Source organism: Chiroxiphia lanceolata, chromosome 5 (assembly GCF_009829145.1).
Source record: "Chiroxiphia lanceolata isolate bChiLan1 chromosome 5, bChiLan1.pri, whole genome shotgun sequence".
Classification (NCBI taxonomy): domain Eukaryota; kingdom Metazoa; phylum Chordata; class Aves; order Passeriformes; family Pipridae; genus Chiroxiphia; species Chiroxiphia lanceolata.
The window spans coordinates 45746326-45772285 of NC_045641.1; the positions used below are offsets into that span (position 1 = coordinate 45746326).

The window sequence follows — 25960 nt, forward strand, 5'->3', positions numbered from 1 at the left end:
AGCAGCAAGGTTCATCCTCACACAAAGAAAAGCAATATATAAAGAGATGTAAAGTATGTATAGAAGCCCAGGAAAATATTTCAATGCATTCTGCAGATACACTCTTTGGAGGAAAATACTGTGTAAGCATGGTCAGGAAAAGTCTTGAGTTTGAAAGCTCATTCAGGCTTCCTTGCTGCCTCAGTTGAGCAAGCTGAAAATAGTTGCTAGATTAGATAAATCCTCAAGCTCCTGTAGCCCAGTGGCATATCTTCAGAGAAGGTTTTGTTATGTATACATGCTGCTGGTTGTACCTGCAGTTTAATCCATGCTTAGTGTATGTCACCTTGACCTGAATCCAATCAGAAGGATAGAGGCTAAGTGGGGAATTAATGTTGGAACTACAAGCTCAGTTCAGCACATGAGTCAGCACAGCCTGAAAGCATCCAAATAGTTTCATTGTCCCATACAATTGTGGCAGAGATGTCTGTGGCTAAGTAGTGTGCTATTTGTGGTAGACAGTTAAAACCATACGTTTTGTTTAAATTGCCTGAGAAAATTAATATTTTTTGCATTCCAAAGTCAAAAGATGGAATTGCTTTTATGTGCCATAGTGCTGTGGTGAGAGTCTTCCCCAGTTAGAGGGCTTTTTACTGTTAAGCTCAGTAGGGTCAGAATGCAATTTTTAGCGCAAAGAACATCGGTAGATAAAAAAGTGTAAGGCAATTTCCAAAGCCATTATTCAGACAAATATGTTGTATGGGACTGCTGACCACACAGGTATTGTGTTTTCTACTTTTCTCTTCAGCGTGTACATACAGTATCTCATGCTGATCTTCTGTGTCTTTCCTTTTTCATCATGGGTCTGTGACTAGGGCGGGGGAAAGGATGTTTCTCTGACAGGTACCAATTCATTAAAATGGTATTCAATGGAAAAATATATAGAGAATTTATTGGGCTACAAGGATATTTCACATTTATATATATTGTTCTCATATATGAGTCTTCAGTCCTGACTGGGCTTTCATTTCCATTAAATTGATTCCATTCTAGCCACACTAACTAAAGATTTTTTCCTAATTTACACACACACAGATGGGTAGAACCACACACTCACCAACTGAAGGGTTAACATGGTGAAGTGCAAGTTCAATTCCTAAAGTTTCTGTCAAAAGCATGTCGGTGCTTCTTTCAGCAGCTCAGCAGTGTCCAGCTTTAAGCTTGTCCTAAGACAGGGTATCAGAGAATCATAGAATATGCTGAGTTGAAAAGGACCCATCAGGATCACAGAGTCCAATTCCTGGCTCTGTGCAGGATACTCCAGGAATCATATCATGTGTTGTCCAAACACTTGAACTTTGTCAGGCTTGGTGCTGTGACCACTTCATGGGGAGGCCTGTTCAAGGGCTCAACCACCCTCTGGGTACAAAACCTTTTCCTGATACCTAACAGTGAGGTCTCCCATCAGTCTCTTCTTTTCTACGCTGAACAAATCAAGTGCCTTTAGCCACTTCTCATAAGGCTTCCCCTCCAGACCTCTCGCCATCCTCATGGCCCTCCTCTGGATGCACTCTAATTGCTTAACGTCTTTTTTTATATTGTGGTGCCCAAAACTGCACACAGTATTCAATATGAGAGGCTGCACCACTGCAGAACAGAGCAGGACAATCACCTCCCTTGACCAGCTGGCAATGCTGTGCTTAACAGGATACAGGACAGAGTTGGCCCTCCTGGCTGTCAGGGCACTGCTGACTCATATTCAAGTCGCCATCAACCAGGACCCCCAGGTCCCCTTCCGCAGCACTGCTTTCCAGCCTCTCATTCCCCAGTCTATACACATAACCAGGGTTGCCCCATCCCAAGTGCAGAATGTGGCACTTGTCCTTGTTGAACTTCACCTGGTTGGTGATTGCCCAGTCCTCTAATTTGCTGAGGTCTCTCTGCAGGGTCTCTCTGACCTCGAGGGAGTGAACAGCTCCTCCCAGTTTAGTGTAATCAGCAAAGTTACTTAGTATCCCTTCCAGTCCCACCTCCAAGTTGTTAAGAAAGATGTTAAAGAGAACTATGCCAAGGATGGAGCCTTGTGGAACCCCATTAGTGACTGGACACCACCCTCTCCAGTAGTTTAGCCTCCCTGCTTTACTTCTGTCTGAATCTGGTAGGCTGCACATAGAAGGTGACATAGCATTGATCCACTAAGCAAGCCCACAAAACTAAAGAGTTGTCACTTAAGTCCACAGTCCAAACAGGAATTGAGGAGGACACCGCACAGAAATTTCTCCTTTCAACTACTTCAATGCAGTGCTAGTTGCCATGGGAGGCAGAACCTGCTGTTTTACTTCTGTACCTTCCACAGCAGCACAGAGAAATAAGCACACGTGCATTCAGGAATCATTTATCACTAAGTTTATAAACTGCAGTGCCTGAACCAGCTAGTTCAAAGTTGGTTTGGGTGTTGCAAAACAAGTCACAGCGTAATAGCAGATGAAGTCTTTGGTTATTGGAGTTATTTGGGGCACCAACATGAAGTATTTTCAGAGTACACTGCTGGTAAGGCTTATTTGTCTCATCCAGTGATTGCTAACACTGTGCAGTGACCAATTCTTGGCAACACTCCTCTTTCTGTGCTAAGTTAAACAGCACTGTTCTGTTTTACCCTCTGCCTTTCTATTTTTGGGTGCTAAAAGAGTTACCAGGGTGTGTTATGCACACTCCAAAGCCAGAGTTTTGAACAACTCAGAGAACTGATGATAAGTGAGGTGCATTTTTTTATGTCTGGTTTGCCAGTATCAGCGGGGATTATTCAGCCCATGCCAGAAGTGGGCAAAAAGCTATTAGCAGTTGTGGGGGACCCTGGTGTTTGTGAATGGAGTTAGCCTTAACATAGAACGAATTCCAGGCACCCATGTAAAACCCAGCATGATGAGACCTTGGAAAGCCTGCAGGTGACATGGGAGTGCCAGTACACCATTTCTTCCAATAGGAGAAAACAGGAAATACTGTGTGACTGCAAAGTTACTGTTAATGGCACAGTTTCTGCTCTGTTCTTGGAATTAAAATAACATCATTCCCGATGGCTGCCAGTGCCAGCTGATGAGACCCCTACTTTATGAAAAATAAATGCAAATGTTTTGCTTTATGTCAGCTATGTTAAGTTTCATTTTTGGCACTTGCGACCAAGATTTCTGACAATAACATAAAAATACATCTTAGGTTTCTAATTCAGTTTAAAAAAAAAAATAATCCAAACTGAGTGCAACTGTTTGGCACAATAGCGTGACATTTGCATAGAATGTTCACACAAGCTCTGGAGAAAAGCAATGATGATACCTAATTCAGTTTTGCTATGTCATAGCTGTAAATGAAACTCAAATTATCAGGTTTTGGTCAAAACTGCAGGAGAGCAGAATGCTCAGTTTAATAATTTTAAAGCTGGGCCTTGTGCTTAATGGATTAGCTTTGCCACTGTCAACTGAATAATTTGTTACTGAGAAAGGAAAACTGATAGTGTCTGAACACTCAAACCCCTAAGTTCAAGAGATGATATTCATAATCAAATAAATGTAAATATTTTTATTTTAAAAAATGTTAATGGCACCTTAGAGGCAGTCATGACTACACAACCAAATATACAAAAATTACATTTTCGTAGTTGCATCTTTCCACAGTGCTGCACAAAATGGAAATAACATGAGAAACATTGCAGGTGACACACTGAGACAATTAATTTTAGTCAATAAAAGCAGATAGTTTTTGGTACACCTTGATACTACCAGACCCAGATTCCCTGGGTAAAAAGGAAAGGTGACTTTGTGCAAAACTTCCCACAACAGTACAACTTAAAATGCTAAACATACAGCAAATCAACCGTACAAGACAGTTTGACTAGGCCTCATGCAGTCTTTATATACAGCATCATCTCGGCTTTTTCAGGGAAAATAAGCAATTCCACTGACTAAAACAAAACTTTTCTTAGTCTTTCACTGTTGTAATGTAAAATTGTCTGATTCTTTGTGCAGGATGCTACTTAGGATCAGAGAGACCATTCCAACTTTATCTGAAAACAAGTCCTTTATAATCTCTTGTACTTTAAAGGGAAGCAATATAATTAATTAAGGCCATGTTCTGGCATGATGGTAAATGAAGAAAGCAGATAAATATTTGCTCGATTAAAAAAAAAGAGGAGAATAAATTTGCCAGATTGCTAGTCCTAGATGGACTTTTGAAAGTGATTAGATTTTGTTATCTAAATTAAAGTGTTTAATTACAATAATCTGTGTTTACCTTCTGTTGTACCATTGAATATGGAAGTAAAATGTCTTTATCACATCGGAAAGGGACTCGGTTTCCCAAAATAAAAAGAAAAGCAAATAATAAAAAGTTGGTTTTCATACCACCTAAATGAACCTCAAGGTTCTGTGTTTTCTTTTTTTTCCCCAAATTTCTTCTTCATTGATTTTGATTCCAGAAAGCACTACAATGTTAACAAAGTAATTAACATTGTATCAAACATAAGCCTGAATCGATACCTTTTTGAACAGCCCCATTCAACTTTAAGTGTTAAAATACTTGTTTATTATGTTGTTCAGTAGCTAATAATTAGTTTGTAATCCTTATGATTACAAAACTGAAGCTTATGCTTACAGTAGATTTGTCTAGCTTCAGTTCTAGTCAGTGTATCATGTATCTTTCCTACAGCAAATTGTATTCACCTATTGAATTTCTATTCCCCAGATAAGCAGTTATGATTTGTTCAAAGAAAACCACTGGCTTTTAAATATCCATATATCGGATCTATATGTGATGGTCCTGCAGCAGAGGCACTGCATAACACAAGCATTTTAATATTAAACTAAAATGCAGTGAGATTTTATAGTGGCTCTATAAGAATTCAGAACAAGTAGATATCACATCACAAGAGTGCAATAAAATAAGAAGTTGCATGAATGCATATAATGTAAAGCAGAACGGCAAAGAAATTTAAACTGAGTCTCATTCAACAATAACAGAGCTGAAACTAGTTGAAGCTAGCAGAGGGATCCATTCGACAAGTTTTAGAGAAAGCCTCATTCAGTGCTGAAAGCTGAAATGTGAGAAATCAGGAAAATTGTGCTAACTTTCCTAAGAAATTAATCTCCAGAACCCTCTGAACAAAAAGCTGCCAACAGCCTACTGAACAGTATGAACAACTAATTGAAGGGCTTTTCCATCAGAGAACTACTGTCAAAGTGAAGTGAAATAATTGACTACCAGGCAGCACCAAGCAAAAAAGACACCGCCTGGCAACTTTTTGTTGAGTAGGAGTGTTTTAGAGGCTCATGATGAGCAGGTGTAAGGAATATCCTAAGAATGTCTAATGTGTTGTGTGAGAACATAAAAGCAAATTGTATCCTGACAGAACACGGTTAATTCATTGAGAAGCTGAACAGAGTTCTCCTTAAGAGGTCTTGCAATTCTCTGGATTGGCCTAGGCATACTTTCATGGTAAGCAGAAAGTATGTACGCTCACATAATCCCAGTCTAGAGGGGGGAAGTGATCCCAGTACTGAAGATAATGGCACAGGCACCAGCCTGCTCTTGATCCTGCTCTTGATCTAACAGCTTGCTAGCCTGTCCCACCACATCCTGGTAGTGTTTGTATCTGTTCCCTGTACGAAAAAGCTAGGAAGAACTTTTCTACACTGAAGCTGTCCGGTTTTAGGGGCAGCTAATGATTCACTGCAGCAAGAAAGAAAAAGCCTCATCTCCCTTTTTGTCCTTGCTTCATACTCATGAGACCTTTCTACCAGCCCTTTAATATCCAGATGTGCAGAACCATACACCTCTTAACGCCAAGTTTTTCTTCCAGTCTAGTGAACTAACATGGCATATGGAAGACTTCACCACACACCAGTGTTAGCGCAAGGTAGGAAATGGAGGGGTGATGGCAGAAGGGGAGACCCCTCTCCCCTTGGGTGGCTTCCACTTGGCAGAGTTCCTGGCACTGCAGCCTTACTCTGTGCAAAACTATAGCAGTTTCACTCAAAAGCAAGCTTTTGCCCTTCACTATTTTATTATTTACTTGATGCGTGCCACATTCTCCAGTGATTTAAATCCAGCAGGGAAAATAGAGAATTGATGTGCCCATTCGCCAATTAGGGTTGTTTTAATTTGCATAACTAACATTATGCAGTCTTTTTATCTTTTTCTGTGTCCTCTGCCAGATGTAAAGTTAATATGGAAATGCAAGATCTTCCTGTTTCCAATTTGAACACAGATTCTATCAAGATAGTGACCAATCTTTTGTAGAGCCATCGATTTTACGTTCTACCCTCATTTTGCACTGAGGTTGTCTTCCAGAATTGCAATAGGATGCCCTTGGAGCAGAGGCCTTCATGGTCCCAGGTTGTACAATACCAGCTTCCCTTGTTATAAGAAAAATACACCTGACCTTGAGACTACCTGATGTAACACTTAACTACATAAACTAGCACTGGGAGGATTATCTCTTTAAACATATAATCATGCAACAGGCAAAGGAGTTTTTCTTACATACACATTATTAACAGGTGGCATTCCTTTCTTGCACATCTAACCTTCTGAACTCATTTAACAAAACGCTAAACAAACTGTTTTCTCAAGAGGCCAAAACAGAAGGTAGCTGTGCAAGCTGAACATAAGAATGAAGATTATAATAAATATGGCAAGAAAACACCATGAAGCATCACAGCATTCTTAGGATCAGAACTAGGATTCTTCTTGTTTGGTTTTGGTAATGGATGTATAATCATGTGATAGGGAAATGAGGGAGTGGGAGAGTCATAGGGCTGATTAGTAAAATGGGTGGTGGAGTTTAGGAAAAGACTTCAGAAAGGAAAGGGCTCTGAATAGAACTACATTCATTAGCTAAAGAAATGGGGGGAAAAAAGGAAAAAAACCATTATATCATTATATGCCTTCTCAAAATGAAGACAGGACCACAATGTAAGAAAACCATGGGAAAAACCAAGAGGATCTGAGGATACATCAAAAGGAAACAAAAACCCACCAAGGAAAACCTTTTCTTATGATGTAAAAGTCAGGAAAAAGCTGCTGCTTTTTTAATTTTTCTAACATTGTGGAAGGGACTTTCCTGGGAAGATAAGTCTATGAGTTGCCTCAGCGGAAGCAGTGCCCTCAGTCTATCTGCTGGCTGTAAAAGGAGGCCAAGTACAGCTACTTGGAAGCTGGGGGTGAATGCCTGTTGCAATGCATGCAATACAGTGACAAAATGGGTTAAGAGACATGGGAAGAAAGGTCTCCCTGAACTGAACAGCAGCAGGAGCACATGTAGCAAGGAAGGCAGAAAAGTTTTCTGCATAGCACAATACATCTTTCCTTCTTCAGGGGATACCAGGAATACAGGTGTAAAGAGAAAAAAAAATAATGAAAAGAATAATGTATCTATATAATCATTATTCCTGACACAGTCAGGGATAAACCAATCGGCAAGTCTGGGCTCTTAAAAGTCATATTTCTCTCAGCAGGACTTTTGCTTCCACTCCACCATGCTCTGAGACGAGGTAGGGCTGGGTGTAGGATAACATGGGTGTGCCTGACCCGATCCAGTTCCGGTGCCTGCAAACCAGCACAGTCCTTCCTGAATTCTCTGTTCGAAGATGTAGCACATATAAAGAATTCTTTAAAATTTTTTTAAAGTGTTTTAATTGAATTTTCTAATTGCTGAGTCATATTATTATTTATGAAGTTAATTCTGTCCTTTCTTCAGTTCCTGAAACCACAAAAAGAAACTATTCACTGTTAATCCAATCATGGTAAAATGTCAAAGTTCTTCCCCTGCCTCTCCCTCCCCCCACTCCCTTTCCTCAGAATAAGGTCCTCACAACTTCCACACCAAATATTGCACTTGATTAAAAACAAATACACACACCAAGCCTCTCCCTCCCTCCTGTAATACCAGCATAGAAAATACTGCAACTGAAAAGAAAATCTGTCATGACAATTATTTTCACAGTTAGTAACACTGAACATCAAATAACTGGAGACACTATCTTTTCATTTAATAGAGAGTGGAGAAGAATTGTCGTTGTGGTGGTTTGTTTTGTGGTGGTTTTTGTTTGTTTGTTTTTAATAAAGATCTTGTTTTACATCATGGCTGAAAGCCAAGCAGGGAAATTTTTTTGCAGTTCTTAAATCAAGCAAAATAAATTCCAGTGAGAAAACAAACCCAACCCTGTCTCCTAGTAGTAGTACTGCATGTTAATACATTATTTTCAGGAATGTTTGTCAAGAGAGTCTGCAGTTTGTATATTTACAGAAGTTTAACTCCCTGCTCCCCTAAGAAGCGTTTCACTCAGGTTTCTGCCACATTCTTTAATCTGACACAAGAAAGAAATCCACTGTACCCAGAGTCCCGCCACCTATATGCTTTGCATCGAGTTAGAACACCCCAACAACTCAGTGCTAACAAAGGCTAACCTCAGTGATGCCTTTCCATGTACTTCTTTCCCCCTGCCGGTTACAAGGGTTGAAGCAAGTGCATTGGTCTGGATGACAACCACCAGCTACTTGCTTCTTTACTCCTTTCCAAAGTGGTCTGGGGATCTTATCATTCCATTCAGTCCATCTTTGGAAGTCTTATGCCACATGTATGTGTTTCCCAAATGCGATAAGGAATAGTGCCAGAATGAACAACTGCTAACTGTGGTCAACAGTCATCATTGGTCTAATTTACAAACAATAAACTCTGTGCAAAAAGTTACTAGCAGAAGCATCGAGTTTCATTGGTCCTGAAAACTAGAAACTCCATATACAGATACTCATTAATTTAGAATCAAGAACTAGTAATACATATGACAGCACAATTTGGCTTGTTACTCCAGTTGGATTCAGAGAGAAATTAACTTATGAGTCTAACAGGGCTGATACACACTATGGTACTCCCTCCTGTCACACTCTTTGCACTCCAGCCTAGTAAAAAGCACAGCTGACACTTGCAGTTGCTGGGATTCCTCCCAGACCATCATACCATCTTTTGTGGGTGTGGGTTTGTAAAGTGGACAACGTTTTGGATTAAGGCAGAAGACTGACTTAAGTGAGCAGTTCATCACAGACATAGCCAGTTAGACAAAATCAGATTGAACAACTGACTGCCAACGAATATGCTTTTATGCATTTACACCACAGAATTTGTATACACACAGTGCTTAAAAAACAGGGAGGGGAAGAAAATGAAAAAAAAAAAAAAAGAAAGAAAAAAAAAGTCCAATGGCTTCATCTTGGTATAATCATCCTTTCTATGGCACAAATTATATGATCCCAGTTTTTACAAAATATCGCCAGCAGTGTCACTGCGAAAAAAGTGCAGATGATATGAAAGCGGCTCTTCATCATAGGAGCAATGAACTTTGCAATAGTAGAAACACACACTAAGATGACAGTCATGAAGGCCAGGATAACATTTATACATTTCCCCAGGAGCACTTTGGCATTAACTGTTTCAGACTGCTGTGCTTGTTGTTCCTGCTGATGGAGCTCCAGTTTGGACACCCGGGTCTGGCATGATTCCAAGGCTTCCTGGAGACAGAAAACAAGAATTAGGGCAGCTGTATTTCCATTCAACACTTCTTCATGTTTTAGCTGCTGAGCCATCCATCAGCTAGATTAGACGTGTAATTTATTATACACTGCTAAAATTTCAGTGAACCATGAACTTTTTAAAAAAAGTGCACATGAATGTACCGAATGTATCACTGCCTGCTCAGGCATAATCAAGTCTAACAACACTGTCCACAACATAGTTTTTACTTTTGTCATGCTTGAGAAAAACCATCATAACTCTAATGTTCATGACAGATGTTTGCTGTATATACTGATGAGATAAAGTACTGAGAAAGCTGTTGCCATAGCAACTATCACTGCGTTAGAACAGCAACAAAATTAGTTTCTTTCTATATACTATAGAAAACATTAGGGTGGGCTTGCTGCAATACTAATTAAATCTACTTTGCAACATGTAGTATTTGTTTTACATAACCTCTATGGTCTACATTTTTTTTCTCTCAAAGCCCCCTGTCGCACAATGTGGGCTTGAGTCCTCTGTAAGATCTGGCCTTCTCCCTCTATCAGTGTGAAGGCTCGTTGATCCATACCCCAAGTGGGCAGGGGAGACAGTGGAGAAACCTGCAATGGTGCTTTTATGGGATTCTCTTTCATATGATCTATTCCTCTTTACAATTTGTTCTAAAGGGAGCAGACCTTTCTCTTCTTCTTGAGGATGGACTAAAAGTAGTCTGAGTAAAATGCTTTCTAAGGCACTAACCCCACACTTAAGCCCTCCCAAAGTGAAACACAGAAAAATTTCCAACTGCTTCACTTATTTGCCAAAATGCCACTTCTTGCTGGAGTTGGGATTTGGGCACCGCTATGTAACATGGTGGAAGGCTATAATTTAATGAGATTGATCAATGTGACGTAACCTTTTACCGCTGTGTAAAAGGGAAAACTGATGTTCCAGCATCCCTACTTCCTTCCCCACTCTCAAACTCCAAACATTTTCCTTGCACTGGCAGGGCCATTCACCTGATCACACAGTAAGCTGTTTCAATCCAAACCTCTGTGTATAAACACACAGAGAGTTATTAACTCTGTCTTGCTGGGTCAGTTCTCTTATTTTAGCAAGTTGAACTGGCTTACCATGTGACCAGCCAGGCACCAAGGTCATTGCAGAGCACATGGCACAGTGTGTTACACAAAACTGGTTTCTTTCACTGTTCTAGGAACTAGTTATATATACATATATATATATACACATATATATATATATATATATAAAAGACAATTCTTAATGGGTGGCACAAAGTCCCTTATGGTTCATGCATGCTCTCCACTACACACTGAAGACCTTTCCTGGTACTTATTCCACTCTGACTGTAAGTTATTCTCAAATCTTGTGCTGCTTTAGAGAAAGTCTAGCTGCAAAAGTCTGATACCTGCAGCTCTGCATTGAGAGGCTGAGCATGTCTTTAGAAACGATCTGCACATCCTTTAGCTACAGAGTTAAGTTGTTACTCAAAATATCCAGAGTTTAAATGCCTTCTCTCTATTTTAGCTTATTTGCCAACCCCCCCAAAGAGGCAGGTTTAAACAGGCCCAGCTGTATAGAGATAAAAGAAACAAGATTGTATCAATGTAGCACTTCCATTAGTTTTAAAAGTCTCTGACACCACCCCACCCCAGGATTCTGCTAACAAATTAGCGATTAGCTCATAGCCCTTCTGCTGGACAGCTCAGGTCTCATGTTTTTACATCCCCAAGATACCTTCACAGAAAGGAGTCCTCTTTTCTCTAAATCTATCAGAGATCTCTCTTCTTTAAACCTACAAAGGAACCTATGATGCACTTAGATTTAGTACATCCTTTCCCATTCTGTTCCCAGGAGCTTCCTAATTCTCACACCAGTTAGGAAACTGTGATCATCCTCCTGCCTGCAGGCTCTATGTTTAGAAATATGAGCACAGGGGTATACAGGACAGGTTTTAGCTTCTTTTACCATCTGAGGCAATATGAAGACAGTCTGAGCATTCTTCATTTGTTCACGAATAGGTAAGGCATAACAACATTTTCACCATTTTTCACCATTTGCTCAGGCTTTAAGTAGAAATATTATGCATTATATAAGTGATTATATTGTATATAAATATTCAAGTATGTAGCTACATGCCATCAGGACACACTTGTAGACATTATTATTGGCTTTTGATTGAAGCCAGACATAACTACAACTGATCACTAAGGTGAACACATCCTACAGTTTTAATTATAGAGGTTGTTGTGACCATGGCTTAAAACTCTTAAATTATAGCTGGCAAATCTACAAGTCTATTTATCAATTAGCTCTCTTACTTTTTACCTGAAGCTCAATTTATAATAAACCTTGCCAGTGATGAGACTACTTACTGGAGAAAGTCTGAACAAGAAGTTTGTGTTAGGACATTGTCAAAGGTGGCATTTTACACAATACGAGGAGACTTAATTCCTTCCTCCTCTAGTGCAAGAAATTAAAACAGACCATTCTTCAACCACAAGTCTGCCCAGCCTACATCATCAATTCCGGTAGAAAAAATTCTGAATCCAGTGAAACAAATGAAGACTCACATTGATTTAATATGCTGGGGTTTTACTTTAAAACAGACAAAACATGGGCTTAAATCTTTCCCCAGACTCCTTATTTACAAAGATGTAGAAAGATGTGAGTGTTCCATGGTACAAGATTTCCACCAAATATTAGAAGTAAGGAAAAACATACCTGAACATCCCGTGATCGCTCATATGCCTGATATGCCACTTTCTCCTCTATGCTGGCTAGCTCTTGTTTCAAGTTTGCTGTCTCATGTTGATGAAGATCAGTGAGGTCATTTAACTGGTCCTCCAGTCTTTCGTATCTTATTAGGAAAAGAGGTCTAAATTTAGTGCCTTCTATTCAAGAAATGCTAAATCATGAACACAATTACACATTTTAAAAGATAGTTTTTCAGTGTACTATGAATTCATATCACTGGCATTACAAAGCACATAAAGGAAATCAGTAAAAACTTTGCAAATTCTCCGTAAGCATTTATTCAGCAAGCTGAAAGTCTTTTTTCAGTGTTTCTTGCTGGCAGTGGGTGTTAAGAAGCAAATATTTGTACATCATTGGAAACTTATATGAACTATAAACACTGCCTAAGGATCTCCAACTCACATTTTTCAGTTTTTCACTCTTCATTTAGACAAGAAGATATGGTTTCATAAGTAAGTTTGAGCTAGCTAACAGCTAACCAGTAATGACAAGAAAAGTATGTTCTCTCTCAAACACAACTGCAAGGTCCTGCCATTTGTGTACAGCCTGTTCTGGCATGCCTCTGCACAGCAAACCAGTTTAACTAAATCATCAGGAAACTAGAAATTTTTTTGGTGAGTTTGTCATTTGATTTAACACACAAACAGGCAAACACTGCAGTCAGCACAAAAATGATGGAGGCAAAATTGTCACGCTGCGGAAATGGGTGGTAGGAGGCTTGAGATCTTAATGGCAGTGAGCTGTCAGAAAAGGCCACTGTCTTCCCCTCAAACCAAGTCCTGAGCTCAGTAGGCCATTTGTATTGTTCTTTCCTCCCCTATGTTATGATGTGATATCAAGCCTTTCCTTGTATTTCAAGAACTGTAAACAAGGGAAACATTATATATTGCATTTTATACTGAGTTTTTTCCCCACTAGCATAGTAAAGACTTCAAGAATCGACTGTCACAAGTGATATGACAAATGAGATATAGCAGGTGTAAGTCCTCTGTAGAACATATTAGAATAGATGATAAAGTGATTAATTGCCAAGTAACAAATGCAAAAGAAAGTTGTGCTAGAGTACTTAAAATTACAACTCACAGCTGTTTATTACACCAGGGTACAAGGTGACATTGCATCCACAAGATAGCAATGTGTGTGAGAAGTATTTGGACAAGGTACTCAGGAATCAAGGATATACTTATCAGCTGTAAGTCAGTTCTGCTATACCATAGACTGATTAGCTTTTTTGAGTCACAACAGATGAGAATCTCCACTGGTTACAAAACAATTGGCAGTGAATACTCCTATCCCCAGTACTCACATAATTCACAGTATGACAGAGGAGAGTGTTTTCTGACCAGTCTTTGACAAAAAGCAAAGGACCACTACATAATTTGATAGGAAATACTAATGTTTTAGTCACTGGAAGGAGTGGAACATCTTGGTACCAGATATTGATTGGAATTATTTTTTCCTCTTGCTTCTGAAATATTTCCCCCCCACACACACACACAAACTTTCCAAATAGCTCCTATACCGGTTCAAAAGTAATTTCAAGAGAACAGTTAAATAAAAATACCTAAATCTTTCCTCTTGTAACATCTGAGAAATAAAGCCATAGTCTCTTTTAAATTGTGTTTTTAAATTCTCAATATCATCAGCTAATTGGGACTGAGTCTCCTTGATTTCCCTTAGTTCCTCCAAAATCATGGAAAGCTTTCCTTGGCTGTCCAGGGTACTTGCCACAGCAGGACTAAAAGAAGTATTCCCATTACTATCTGCTGATCCAGAGGTCCCACTTGAGCATTCATCATCACTAACATATTTTGGTTTGGCAACAATGGTGGCACTGCCCCCATATGTTCTGGAACTCGTTTCTGGCCGAAATTCATCCAGGGTATTTTTGAGATGAGCAATGTTGTCTGCACTACCAAATTTGTTTCGGATCAGGTTGGCAAACTCTCTAGACTTGCTGAAAACAAAGACAGGTGGTGTCAAAGATACACCTGGCACACCCGACTTGCTGCTCTCTGCTCCATGCCCAGTGGTACGAGACTTTCCATGCTGAATATCTTTCAAGTTATCTTTGGAAGTATCCTTGGTAGCTTTGGAAGATCCATTTTGTTCAATATCCTTGAGCTTTTTGTGATACTGTTCCAATTTCTTCTGCAGCTGGGCAATGGAGTGGGCAGATTTCTGGTTCTTTTTCTCAAAGACTTGTTTAATGCGCCCAGCCTGTTGCTTGTCTGCACTGTTTACCAGTTTCAAATACTCAGCCACGTTTCCATCTCGAGCTGTTTGTTCAACCTTGATTTGCTCTGTAACCTTGAGAATTTTCTGTTTCAAGCTATCTGCACTGAGTTTGACTTTGTGAAACTCTAGGACCCCATCTGGTACATCAAAGTTCAGGTTGGTATCAGAACCTCCACGGCGAATGTTAAGCGGTAAACTCAGGGTATTCATGTCATGTCTTTCCACCTGAAAGAAAAGAGATAAATGGAATTTGAATTCTATTTTTTTAAATCAAACTTCCAATTTCCTTTCCTGCGTGTAATTATATCAAGTACACAATATAAAGTAGTTTACAGTAGCAAAAGAGAATACACTTTTCTTGAAATTAAGCAGCATTTTTGTTGACTTCCATAGGTTAATAAGCAGCCCAAGGAACTGCTTGTTTCTCTTAAAATAGAAGCAAGATGAATTAGAGAGAAAATTATTCAAGTTTGCAGCTTTTCAGAATCATTCACAGTTTTTCAGAAAATTAGAATAACACCTAGTTAGAAAAGGTTCTTAAATATATTGTTTATTATTAAGAGTTTCAAAGAGATCATGACTGATAATCACTCTGTTTTTTCTCTTCGAAATGGTCAAACACCAATGGAGATGTAAGCAGATTTTTCCCTCTACAACAGCTCTATAATGTTCAGCATATTTTCCTGGGTTAAATGCCTTTTTTGATACGTCCCATTCAAATTCCTCCTGCAATTCAAAGTTTTTTCATAACTAGCTGAAAGCTCTTGGAAATTTAGTGTATGCTTCAAGCTGGAAGCAGCTGCTAGTTTTTAAAGCAGAGAGCATGGAGAAAGAATTGGCCTGTATTCGGCTTCCCATGCTTGATGAAGATGCTCAACAACTTGATCTGCTGTGGCTAAGTCTATCTTAATAGCAAATTCACTGAGTGGGATTTACAGAAAGAAACTCAGGAAGGAAAACTGCATTCAGTCACATATAGGATCCATACACCCTAACAATGCTCTCTGGAAGCACAACAAAAACAATTAAGCAACTCGTTTACAACACAAACGCAACAGATTATTCATCTTTCTTAACAGAAAGGCAAGGTAGTCTGATACAAAACACAAAAAGTGTTTCCTTATACAAAGTCAAAGTCATGGAAAAGGCACAACATAAGAATGATCTAACCAAAATAGCTTCATCCCTATTATCATCTTGGTTTAGCTTCTGTGACATAGAAGGTGCATTTCATTAAAGCTGCCACAATACCCCATGTGTAGAGACTGCTTAACAAATGCTCCAGCCATAACGGGTTTTCAGAGCTTTAACACCAGAGGGAACCAATACCATTGCTCAGGTAAGTCCATTGCAGAGACAAGGCAGAAGCTTTATTAAAGTATCTTTTAAACATGCATTTGTGAAACACTTCAGCTACTCTGTTTCAAAATGCCTGAGACACTATGTTAAAAGTTTGATTTTCAATTACAGTGTTTATTATTATCTGTAATACTGAAGATCATGAAGCCAGACCTATGTGTACATGTCCAGTGATCACCATTCAATCTTTTTCTTAATTAAAAAAAACCATAAGACCATCATTAAGTATTGCTTTAAGGTTTGTTCTATCCTTGAAAAGTTTGGGCGGCTCTCCTGGAAATTCTCTCAAGGTTTCTTGTATTGTCCTTAAAATACAAGTTCAGTAACCAGATAAGGTGTCCTATTGTTAATAACATGCATCGTGCAGAGATTGATCAGGAGAACAAGTCTTGCTCCGTGTCTGCCATGATGGGGTACAAACAGAGAGGGTAATACAGCTATAAATCTGGATCTGCACCAGACCATTTCACAGACAAGATCATCTCTACTCCTACTTTATATTCTTTTCCTTATAGATTACCAAGGATTACAGTGGAGCTTTTTCCTGCTTTTTCTTTTGCTACTGCACCACTCAGGGCATAAACCAGGTAACATAAAAGTTCAGATTCACCAATATTTAAAAAAATATAGACACATGAAAAATGCAAACTGAAGGAGTTGTGGAACTCACAATTTCTTCTGGAGAATATTAGTTAATGATGACCTTTAAGATTCAGACTCTATTCCAAGAAGTAAACCAGTGCTGTAGCCTAACAGATTTGCACTTTACCAGTTTAGTTATTAAAAAAAAGTAAAAATAATTTTTTAAATAAAATTTTTATATTATTTAATATCACTAATCACATGTGTGTTGCAGAAAATCTACTTTATTGGTGAGATCTTAGTATTTTAGTATTTGCACAGATATGACACACACAGATGTCATTCTATATTCAGTGTGATATCTAATATAAAGACTGCAAAAACCACGTGTCACTTTTTAACATAATAACACTCATAATACTGTTGTGGTACCTAAAATTGCCTTTAATATAAGCAAAAATAGTTTGATATTGGATACTTGTAATTTTCCAAAGGCTCAGACAGCAAAGAAAAGCAATCAAGGCAAACAGCTGAAAAGTTTAGATACCAGATCTGTACCCTATATTGCAAATATTTATGTAAATGAACTTACGGGATCTAGACAAATTCAGTATGGACAAACAACTCAGTATAAAACAATAGCTTACTGAAACAACCTAAGACATTTTTTTAATAATCTTTGGCAAAAAATTATACTGTAATAAATCACCGCATTGTATACACACACAAGAAAGATCCATCACTGATGTCACTCAGGACAAGCTGTACATACTTCCAAGAATGGGTGGGTCTATCTCTAACCTTTACACAGCAGTAAGTGTTTACTTCCTTAGTACAAAATAGTCTAAATATGTATTGTAATAATTGGATACAAGCCCAAATCAGATCCCTTCTCCCTTATGTCCTCTCTCTCACTGGAGTCTCTACTGGTCAGCCTTCTGTGCCTTCCTGAAACTCCAAGGCCAAAACAGCAATAGAGATAAAAAGAACAATAGCATTGAAGGAATACATCTGCTAAAAGCTGCCTTCTTTTGGAAACGAGGAAACCAGTTAGCATGTGGAAAATCTGCTCCTTAAATGAGTAAAACCAATCATAAGGTCAGTTCAAATTCAATAAACTTTAGAAAATAATAGTGTTTAAATTCACAAAACACTGCTAGCAGTAGGGTTTTTTACTTATTTGATTGAGAGATCACCAAGGGTATGGAAAAATTATATCCAATACACTTCTCTGTCTGATCGTATTTGAACAAAAAGGCAGGTGTCCTCTTGCCATCATGTTGCAAAGCTGGGTCAAGAAACAGAGGCTCTTGAAATTCTCTGTTGACATAATACACCTTTTTGTTGGAGGTGTGGGTGTGGTGTGGTGTGAGTTGCTGGTTGTTTTTTTTGGGGGGGGGGGCCTGGTTAGTTGGTTGGTTTTTGTGGGATTTATGGGGTTTTTTTGGTTTGTTTGGTTCGGTCATTTTAAATCAGTAGCAAGTAGACACTGGAGGACTCAGGTATCTCTAGACAAGTGGCCTGTCACCTTTCTTCTACCTTGATGAGGTAGAACAGTCTTGCAAAGATCCATTTGTGATTGCTTTATAGCTCAACTCTAATGCTATCCCAAGACATCAGATTTCCATCTTCAAATCCTACCCCAAATCCTTCTTGCTGCAACAGTCTCATCTTGACATGAGAAGAATTAGCTTGCATTTCCTGCTGTATCCTGCCTAGTTCTTTATACCGAGCAGAAGACTGTCAGTAGGAGTCCGAGATGCTTCCTTATCCCTGCAGGGACTGGTGCACTCTCCTGTGATGTGGACTGAAATCCTCCCACATGCAGGAGATTGAATGCACACCTCCCTCAAACTGTGTGAGCACTCTTCCAGCTGTGCTTTGGGAAGAAATGATGAATGCCATCCATGTCACTGTTTTTTCTGTGACTCCTGGGTCACCAGTGTCTGACAGGGCCACAAAGCCCTCAATAATAAAAATGTTGTTGAGAGATTGATTTTTCTTATTTTTATTTTTTAAGATTTTCATTGTGGTTGCCAAGAGAAAAAAATAACATACATACGGTAGCAGCCCCAACAGTTAAAATGGACCAGCCATCTTTTCAGAAGTGAGACACATTTAAAGAAGTAAGAATCATCATACATCTCTCCTATGAAAAGAATTACTAGAGAGCTGGGGATTAGCAACAGATGAAAGGCAGCAGTCCTGAGACAAGTGGTACCACCAGGAGGACAGCACTAGCCCACAGTCTGAGAAAATACCAGAAACATGCCTGGGATCTGTCTTTTAGAAAAAACCAATTTGCATTTGGTACTGGGATAGCCATAGCTGATAGTAGCACAGAAGAAGAAACCTGGAGCTTGGAGAGAGACCACTGCACTTTATGGGGCAGTTCACATTATGTACTTTGCTACAACTCAGTTGAGAACTAATAGTAATGTTTGTGCTGCTGAAATACTAGCTTTAGCTTTTAAAGAACAGTGATTTAGGAGTAAAGTAATTCAGGATCCCTGCCTGCATCAGAGCCAGGTGCCACAAATTACTAGACAGGTAACTCTCAGTGGAAACGCCCCAATCCCCCTTTTTCCAAGTCAAGCAGATCCCTGGCTGCATGGCCATGCTGTTCATGAAACCCATTCCAAGCCAAAGTCCAGAGCTTCAAAAGGGATAGCAGAATAACTGCCTGGTGAAATGAACACGGGGCACTGCTAAAAACCCTTCATGCCGCATGACTTGGTGAGTTTACTCTCTGTCTTAAATGGTAAGTGGAGGGCTGGGTAAAAGGCAGCCTGTCATTCAAAGAGAAGCATTCAGAGCACAACTGTGATCTGAAAACCCAATCACAGAAGCAAGGATATGGATTACATTGGCATCATAATGATCAACATTTTCTCACTTAACCGTCTGCAAAAGCAACAAAGGTCAGATTTGCAGGCCCTGCTAACAATGAGCCCAGAGCATGAAAGGACCCATGTGCCCCAATGCCACAAGCAAGAGTGTTGGAAAGGAATTTCACACTGGCAGGATCTGCTGAACTGGTGAGAATATCGTGCTTAACAGCCTGTGCAAATTGGCCATTATATCCTCTGGTTGGAAAATACAAAGCAGACCTAGAAGGTTACTTCTTCCCCAAAGATTCCGGGTGGGATCCATTTGGGAGAAAAAAATCCATAGTGAATAGAGCATAGAGAGCATGCAGTCCACCCTCGTGCAGCCCATATCTCATGGCTGCTCAGATCAATCACCTCCTGTATTCTACTGACTGTGTTCAATGGCTCTCCACTAACATTTGAGAGATAAGCCACCTATGTTTAGGTATCAAACTGAACTCTACTGTTTATTGCATTGATTTCTTTTACACTCTTTTAAAAAGTAAATGAAAAAAATAGCAGAGAAAAAAAAGCATTTGCAACACAGAGTCATTGACTGCATATATGCACCAGGTTTCAGAAAGCAAACACCTTTGGGTTGTCTCACTAACGGAAGCAAACCATGAAGACAGAAAGTGAACTAAGCATTTAAATAGGCTCAGTTTACAAGTGGTTCTGTCTTCTTCTTTCTCCAAACAATCTCATTACTATCACCAGACATAGCTGTGCAAGCTAAACAAAAACTTACTATTATTTAAGTCTATTTTGAAAGAGGTTTGGAGGGGTATCTGATGAATGCTTAGAAAAAGAATCCCATAAGGAGCACACAAAATAGGATTTAAAGCTTTTAGAATTTAGCAATAGTAAGAAAAATAATCAGGAGCAATTCTCTTTTTGTCAACAAATACGCATATGTCAGGGGTTTCAACGGGTAAAAGAGCATGCAGAGGAGGTTTTAATACTTTTTCAGCATATTCCAAAGCAGAAATGTATTTTGGGAGAGATTGTTACCATCTCTTTCAAGTCTACTGTTCCTTCTAAAATCCATAGGAGAGGAGTCCTTCATGGAAGTCTTAAAATGGTGTTAAACCATCATAAAAGATTTTAAGTTACATAAAATCAGCCCCCAACGTTTTTGTACAGTATGTTACAGCAAAACAGCTTCTGCTCATGTTTTTTTAAAGAGCTGCTTTATAGTAATATCTAGAAGTACCTACACTCAGAATATCATGTTAATAATCAAGCAGAGGTTTGAGAGTATAGAAATGGAGAAAGACAGAAAATCCTGTTTCTGCTTTTTACTGGGGAAATGGGAGATCCAGGTAGGCACCAGGCAAATGAGATCCTGAGACCACCAGGCAAATGCTGATGGAGTCAAATAACACAGAAGGTGATTCTTTTATCATCAACAATTCCTCTATCACTATCAAAAAAAACCCCAGACTGCTAAAGTAAATAGCTAAAGCTGTAAGTATCCCAGAAATAACCTTTTCTCTAATTTCCAATTAAAGGACTGAACTAAGGCTAAATGATCTAGGTCACGGCTTGTGTGTAAATAAGTATTTCGATATGGTACTATTTCAGATTAAACCAAAGGGAGAAGAGAACAATGGGGGGAAGAGGCAGTTTTCTACTTCATTGCGAACACCAGTTCCTTTAAAACCCAACAACATCCACTGGAAAGTCGGTGATAGTGTCACCACTCACACTCTCAACTTTTAGTCCTGTTCTAAACTGTTTGGCAGCATAAAACTGACATAAGGAAAAACCAGTTCCAATACAAACAATTTCTGTGCCTAGACACTGAAAATTGAAAACAACAGGCCCCTACAAAAGTAAGCAAGTTACTTTCCATTGACTGTCCGTCAGTCATGTGAAAAAAAAATTAAAAAAATCACTGTCCAATACAGCAATGAACTAATAATCAGATTAACTAAACTTAAATTCCTTAAGCGGGTAAGAGGTAGATTCCACACCCCTTGGTTAACTATTCTGCTTTACATCAGTCCTGCTCTTTAGATAAGCACCATTAATTAAAAATGAGTCAATAAAATACCCTCTTCTAACTTGAATCAAAATAAATGTCACTTTTATGTGTATGTTCCTTCTGTGTCAGGTTTCCATAGCAATAAAAGGAAATAGTTGAGAGCCTCAGGTGCTAAATGGGTGGTTCCATCGAGCAGTGCTTATGAGAACCCTGTAAGCCTGCACTCCTACTCCCACTGAAGGAGAGGGTCTTTCACCTGACACAAATCCCCTAAAGTACAATCACAATGAAAGAGTGTGGGGGTGAAATACTTTTGAAGAGTGGTGCAAGACATTCTGTATCTCTTCTTCTAGATCAATCGTTCAACTTACTTTTAGTGTTTCTTGTAAGTGCTCTCCCTTCCCCCTTCTCAGCTTTTATGGATTTTCTTCCCCTCCCATTCAGTAATAAGCTTTCTTTTTATAAAATGTTCGAATAGATGGCAAGAATGAAATTTTCCAGAGTACCATGAAATATTCTGTGAAAAGCCAGCTGCTATAGCTTTTCAATTATTAAATCCTTTTCCATGAATGAGAAATTGATAAAAAGCCAGCAACATCCCTGCTATGACTAATCACTTCTCAGTTACAGAATATGTTTCTGATTTCCCACCACTTGTGATTTAGAGTGTGTTTTCCTTCACATCGCTGCATTGTCTACCTTCTCATCACAAACTGTTCCACACTGATAAAGTTACAAGTCGCCTGCTCCCTCCACCTGTTCTTTCTGTTTCACAGTCAACTCTTAATTCCACTGTTATTCAGACTGTCTAAGCGTTTCCTGAAATCTCAGCTCCTGGAACTGTACAATCATACAAGAGACTTCCAGGGAATAGTACTACGTTTCTTGCCCTCAGTTACAGAGCAATAACTGCCTCATCTTATTTAATAGTCAACAACCCACGAAGTCCTTCTTGCCCCAAAATAGAGATAATTTAAGGAAATTTTAAATACATAATTTACAGACCTACAAAAATCAACCCCACAGCCCAGTGCTGATTTTAGTCTAATTCATGATTTTTTACTGCTTTGAGCTGGCAACACTTCAATAAAACCTATTTTGGAACAGGAACATTAAGACTTTACAGTAGCAGGGAATTTTGAAAGTACTACCATTCAGAGATAAAACATTCTAAATCCAGATAGACTGGCCATCATAGGCAAAAGACTCAAGACTTGGGGATTTTGTTTGTTTAAACCACTGCAAAACTTCTGTTTATAAACAAGAGAACAATAGCTCCATCACGCATAAGATCTTTTCATTTGCGTTAATGCTGCAGCGGCACATCCTGAGCATACAAACAATCACATCTTGTCCTGTACATGAACTGAGTCGCTTATTTAAAGAAGCCTGCTTGCTTCTTCCTTTTCCTCCTTGCTTCTCTCCACACTGGGCTGATAAAGTAAAATCTAAAATATACATGCCTGTTACATCAGCAGTTCTGCCTTTACACAGGACTTGCAGTTCGTTTTTTTATATGAAGGTCTAATCAAAGGACAGGTCCTGCTTCACTACATTTCATGACTAAGGAGCTTATTTACCTCTCCACAATAACTAGTATATCTCTTAACAAGGCAACTTTACTTTATTAAACCTTTATTTATATACACAAGTACACTTTCACTATTTGCCACATTACACATATGAGTATGGTTTTTTGGTCCACATCTGGTATCCAAGGCTTGTATTTGTACCTAATATGATAAAAAGCCCAAAGGCAGAGAACTGAATGAAGACTGAGCCACTGAAAATCAAAAACTTTGGCCATACTTCATGATCTACACAAACCAAAAGAAACCAAAAGAAAGGAAAATAAGAGAAGCCCAGAAAAGAAAGAAAGGAGAGATGAAAGGTTTTATTTTAAAGTCTACTTTTAAAAAAAAAATGTTTTAAATTGCTTTTATTATAAAAACCCCTTATTTCATTGGGCAAAATAAGGACAATTAAAACTTGAATTACATAGATGCATTATTATACAGGTCATTTGTCACTCAAAACCACTGCTGCAATAATGGTATTTTAAGCCAATATACATAAATGATTAACACTGCTCTGAATTAACTCTGGAGAAAACATAACTGCAGTGCATTAAGTACCAAAATTCTCTGCAGATTCAATGGATTTAATCCTCTGCCTCCTGAAGATCACACCAATCAAACTTTAAAGCATTGTCTTATTTAAATTTATTTTTAAAATAGCAAAAATATTTTCCTTTCTTTTTATTGAAGGGGCAATATAAAGCGTTAGGTAATACAACCACAGTTTCCTGCTCAGGCAGCATCCTTGTATATCTTTCTCCTGGAAGAAAATGAAATGTTGTCACCCAGGTTAATATAAATAACACTGTTTTGAAAAGCAAAAAGGTTTTCTGCTGCTGTGTCTGTGCTACTGAACTGGGTCACAGGTGATGCTTTCCATTTATGAACCGATCTACAGTTCTCCTTATTCTGGAGGAAGTCTTCAAATACTACTTGTATGTTTAATATCTTATTATTTATATAAATAGACACATACAAAGATATGCTTTCAAAACTATTTTTTAAAATATACATAAAATGATTGTTATTTTGAGTAAGTACTAATCTACAGAAAATCTCATATACATACAGTGTTTCAACTGATGTGCACCTTCTGGAGAACCTGCTCTTGGCGCGGTATTTTAAGGTTACACCCTAACAATGAATTCAAATAGTTACAACTAAATATGAATTAGCAAAAAAAAAAAAAAACCAACTTTTCCAGTAAAAAGGTACAATAGAACATATTTTGAAGATGAGTGCACCTCTACAAGCAGATCTCCCTGCATCCTCCTTTCTGAAGAGCTCCATGTGCTCATAACAGCAACACATCAGAGTGGGCACTATTCTAGCTAATGCTTTGTGAGCCCTCCAGAAGTGTTTTATGTGTGCATACAATTTTGAATAGTTTCTCAAATAATGTTTAAAATGTTTATGAGTTTGTATTGGCATGAATCATTTCTATAGGAAACTGTAGGTTTGTTTAAAAAAAGAAAAAAAAAGAAACTTTTTTGTCAGTCTATTCTCTCTGAACCAAGTTCAGCTAAGACTGTTGTATCAATTTGATTGAACTGAAATAACCCACTATCTTTATTTAGTCATGAGTCATCTTTATATTCCATTTTTACTCCATTTTTGCCTTTTTCTTTCAAATTTTTGTATACATCATACACTTCAAACACTAATACACATTACACAAATATCTCAACCATAAAAGAAACTCTGTTGTAGGTAATTTCACAAGTCAATAAAATAACATCAATTAATTAAAAACTCAAAATGCAAAAGGCTTGTCTAACTGAAAAGAAAATCAGAGATTCATCCAATTAGAGAGTAATAAAACCCTACAGGAAAATTTTTATCTAGTCTTAAAACTATTTCTATTCTAAGAACACCCTTCCTTAATTAGTGAAATTTATTAAACTAAATTACTTAGTGAAAGCAATTCAGATTATTTTGGAAGATAAACTAGGTTAAATTATACTTCTGTTTTGTAATATACTTGTAACAAAAGTGTTAAATTACAATTTCTTTAAGTTTAACAGATAAAGAAATAAACTGTTTTTAAACAACTGCCTTTAATGAGGATTTACTAAATTTTTACAGTATGGTACAAATCCTCTAATGTCATTTTGAAGATGCTTGAGTAGTAAGCATTATGTATTGCCAGGATAGTACTAGCAAGAGAAAGCAGACTTTTCCCCTCAGAGACATTTGCAAACTGAAAATACATTATTTCTGTTTGGCCAGAACTAAAATGTCAAGGGTAATATGAACTCCTGTGAAAGGAACTCCTGCTGATACTAAAAGCTCATTACAAAGCTCACTGCCTTCTACTTCAACTACAGGGCACATTTGGTGAACATCTCTTCATGTAGTATAAATACATAGGAGAATCTGAATTATCCATAAAAGTTACTCACAAATTTAGTGCTTATAAACTAAATAAATAGACCAAAACCAACCAAACAAAACCCTACTCCTCTCTCTCTGCCATTCAACACAAAACCCATTCTCAAACGCAGGACTGCAAGATGAGAAACACAGGCAAGAAACAGTAGTGACTTTGTTTAGCAGACTACCAGAAAGTGCTCAGAAACTGTACAGTTGCACAGCACATTAAATTGCTTAGAAGAGATTAGATTCAGTAGGAAAAAGCTGTGTTTAACTTGATCTTTCTTAATCTGCTAAAACCATGTTGCTAATATAAAAGTAATTTAATGCAGTGAAATTAAACCTGCTTATCTTAGCTATTGTAACTGAGAGGATAGATAAAATATTATAGACAAAATTTATGCAACTTATTTGCTTCACTAATATATTTATACAAAATTACATTCAATGCAGCACAGATATGGTCAAGAACTATCACAGGATAGTGATAGGGCTAAAAAGACAACACCAGTAATGCACCAGCAACAGTAAGAGTCACATTAGAAAGTGGCAAGCAAAGATGGCTTTGCAGGCTATATTGCTTTTACCACATTTTCTTTCCTTTGGATAAGTGTTTTAGACCCATGCCCTTCATACTCAAGGCCTTTCACATTTTTTGGTTTTGTTAAATCTCTGC

General features: G+C 38.2%; 1 protein-coding gene across 5 annotated transcripts in view; it reads right to left on the reverse strand.

The window, feature by feature from the left end:
- Positions 1–7000: 7000 nt before the first annotated feature.
- The window catches only part of TMCC3 (transmembrane and coiled-coil domain family 3), a 149207-nt gene continuing 130247 nt past the window's right edge, over positions 7001–25960 (reverse strand). For all 5 annotated transcript variants that reach the window (XM_032687244.1, XM_032687241.1, XM_032687245.1 and 2 more), the window contains exons 2-4: positions 13863–14761; positions 12266–12401; positions 7001–9534 (exon numbers count right to left, since the gene is read on the reverse strand). In XM_032687244.1, coding sequence (XP_032543135.1) covers positions 9232–9534; positions 12266–12401; positions 13863–14746 — 1323 coding nt within the window. In that variant the 5' untranslated portion in view covers positions 14747–14761 and the 3' untranslated portion in view covers positions 7001–9231. The remainder of the gene's footprint in view (positions 9535–12265; positions 12402–13862; positions 14762–25960) is intronic.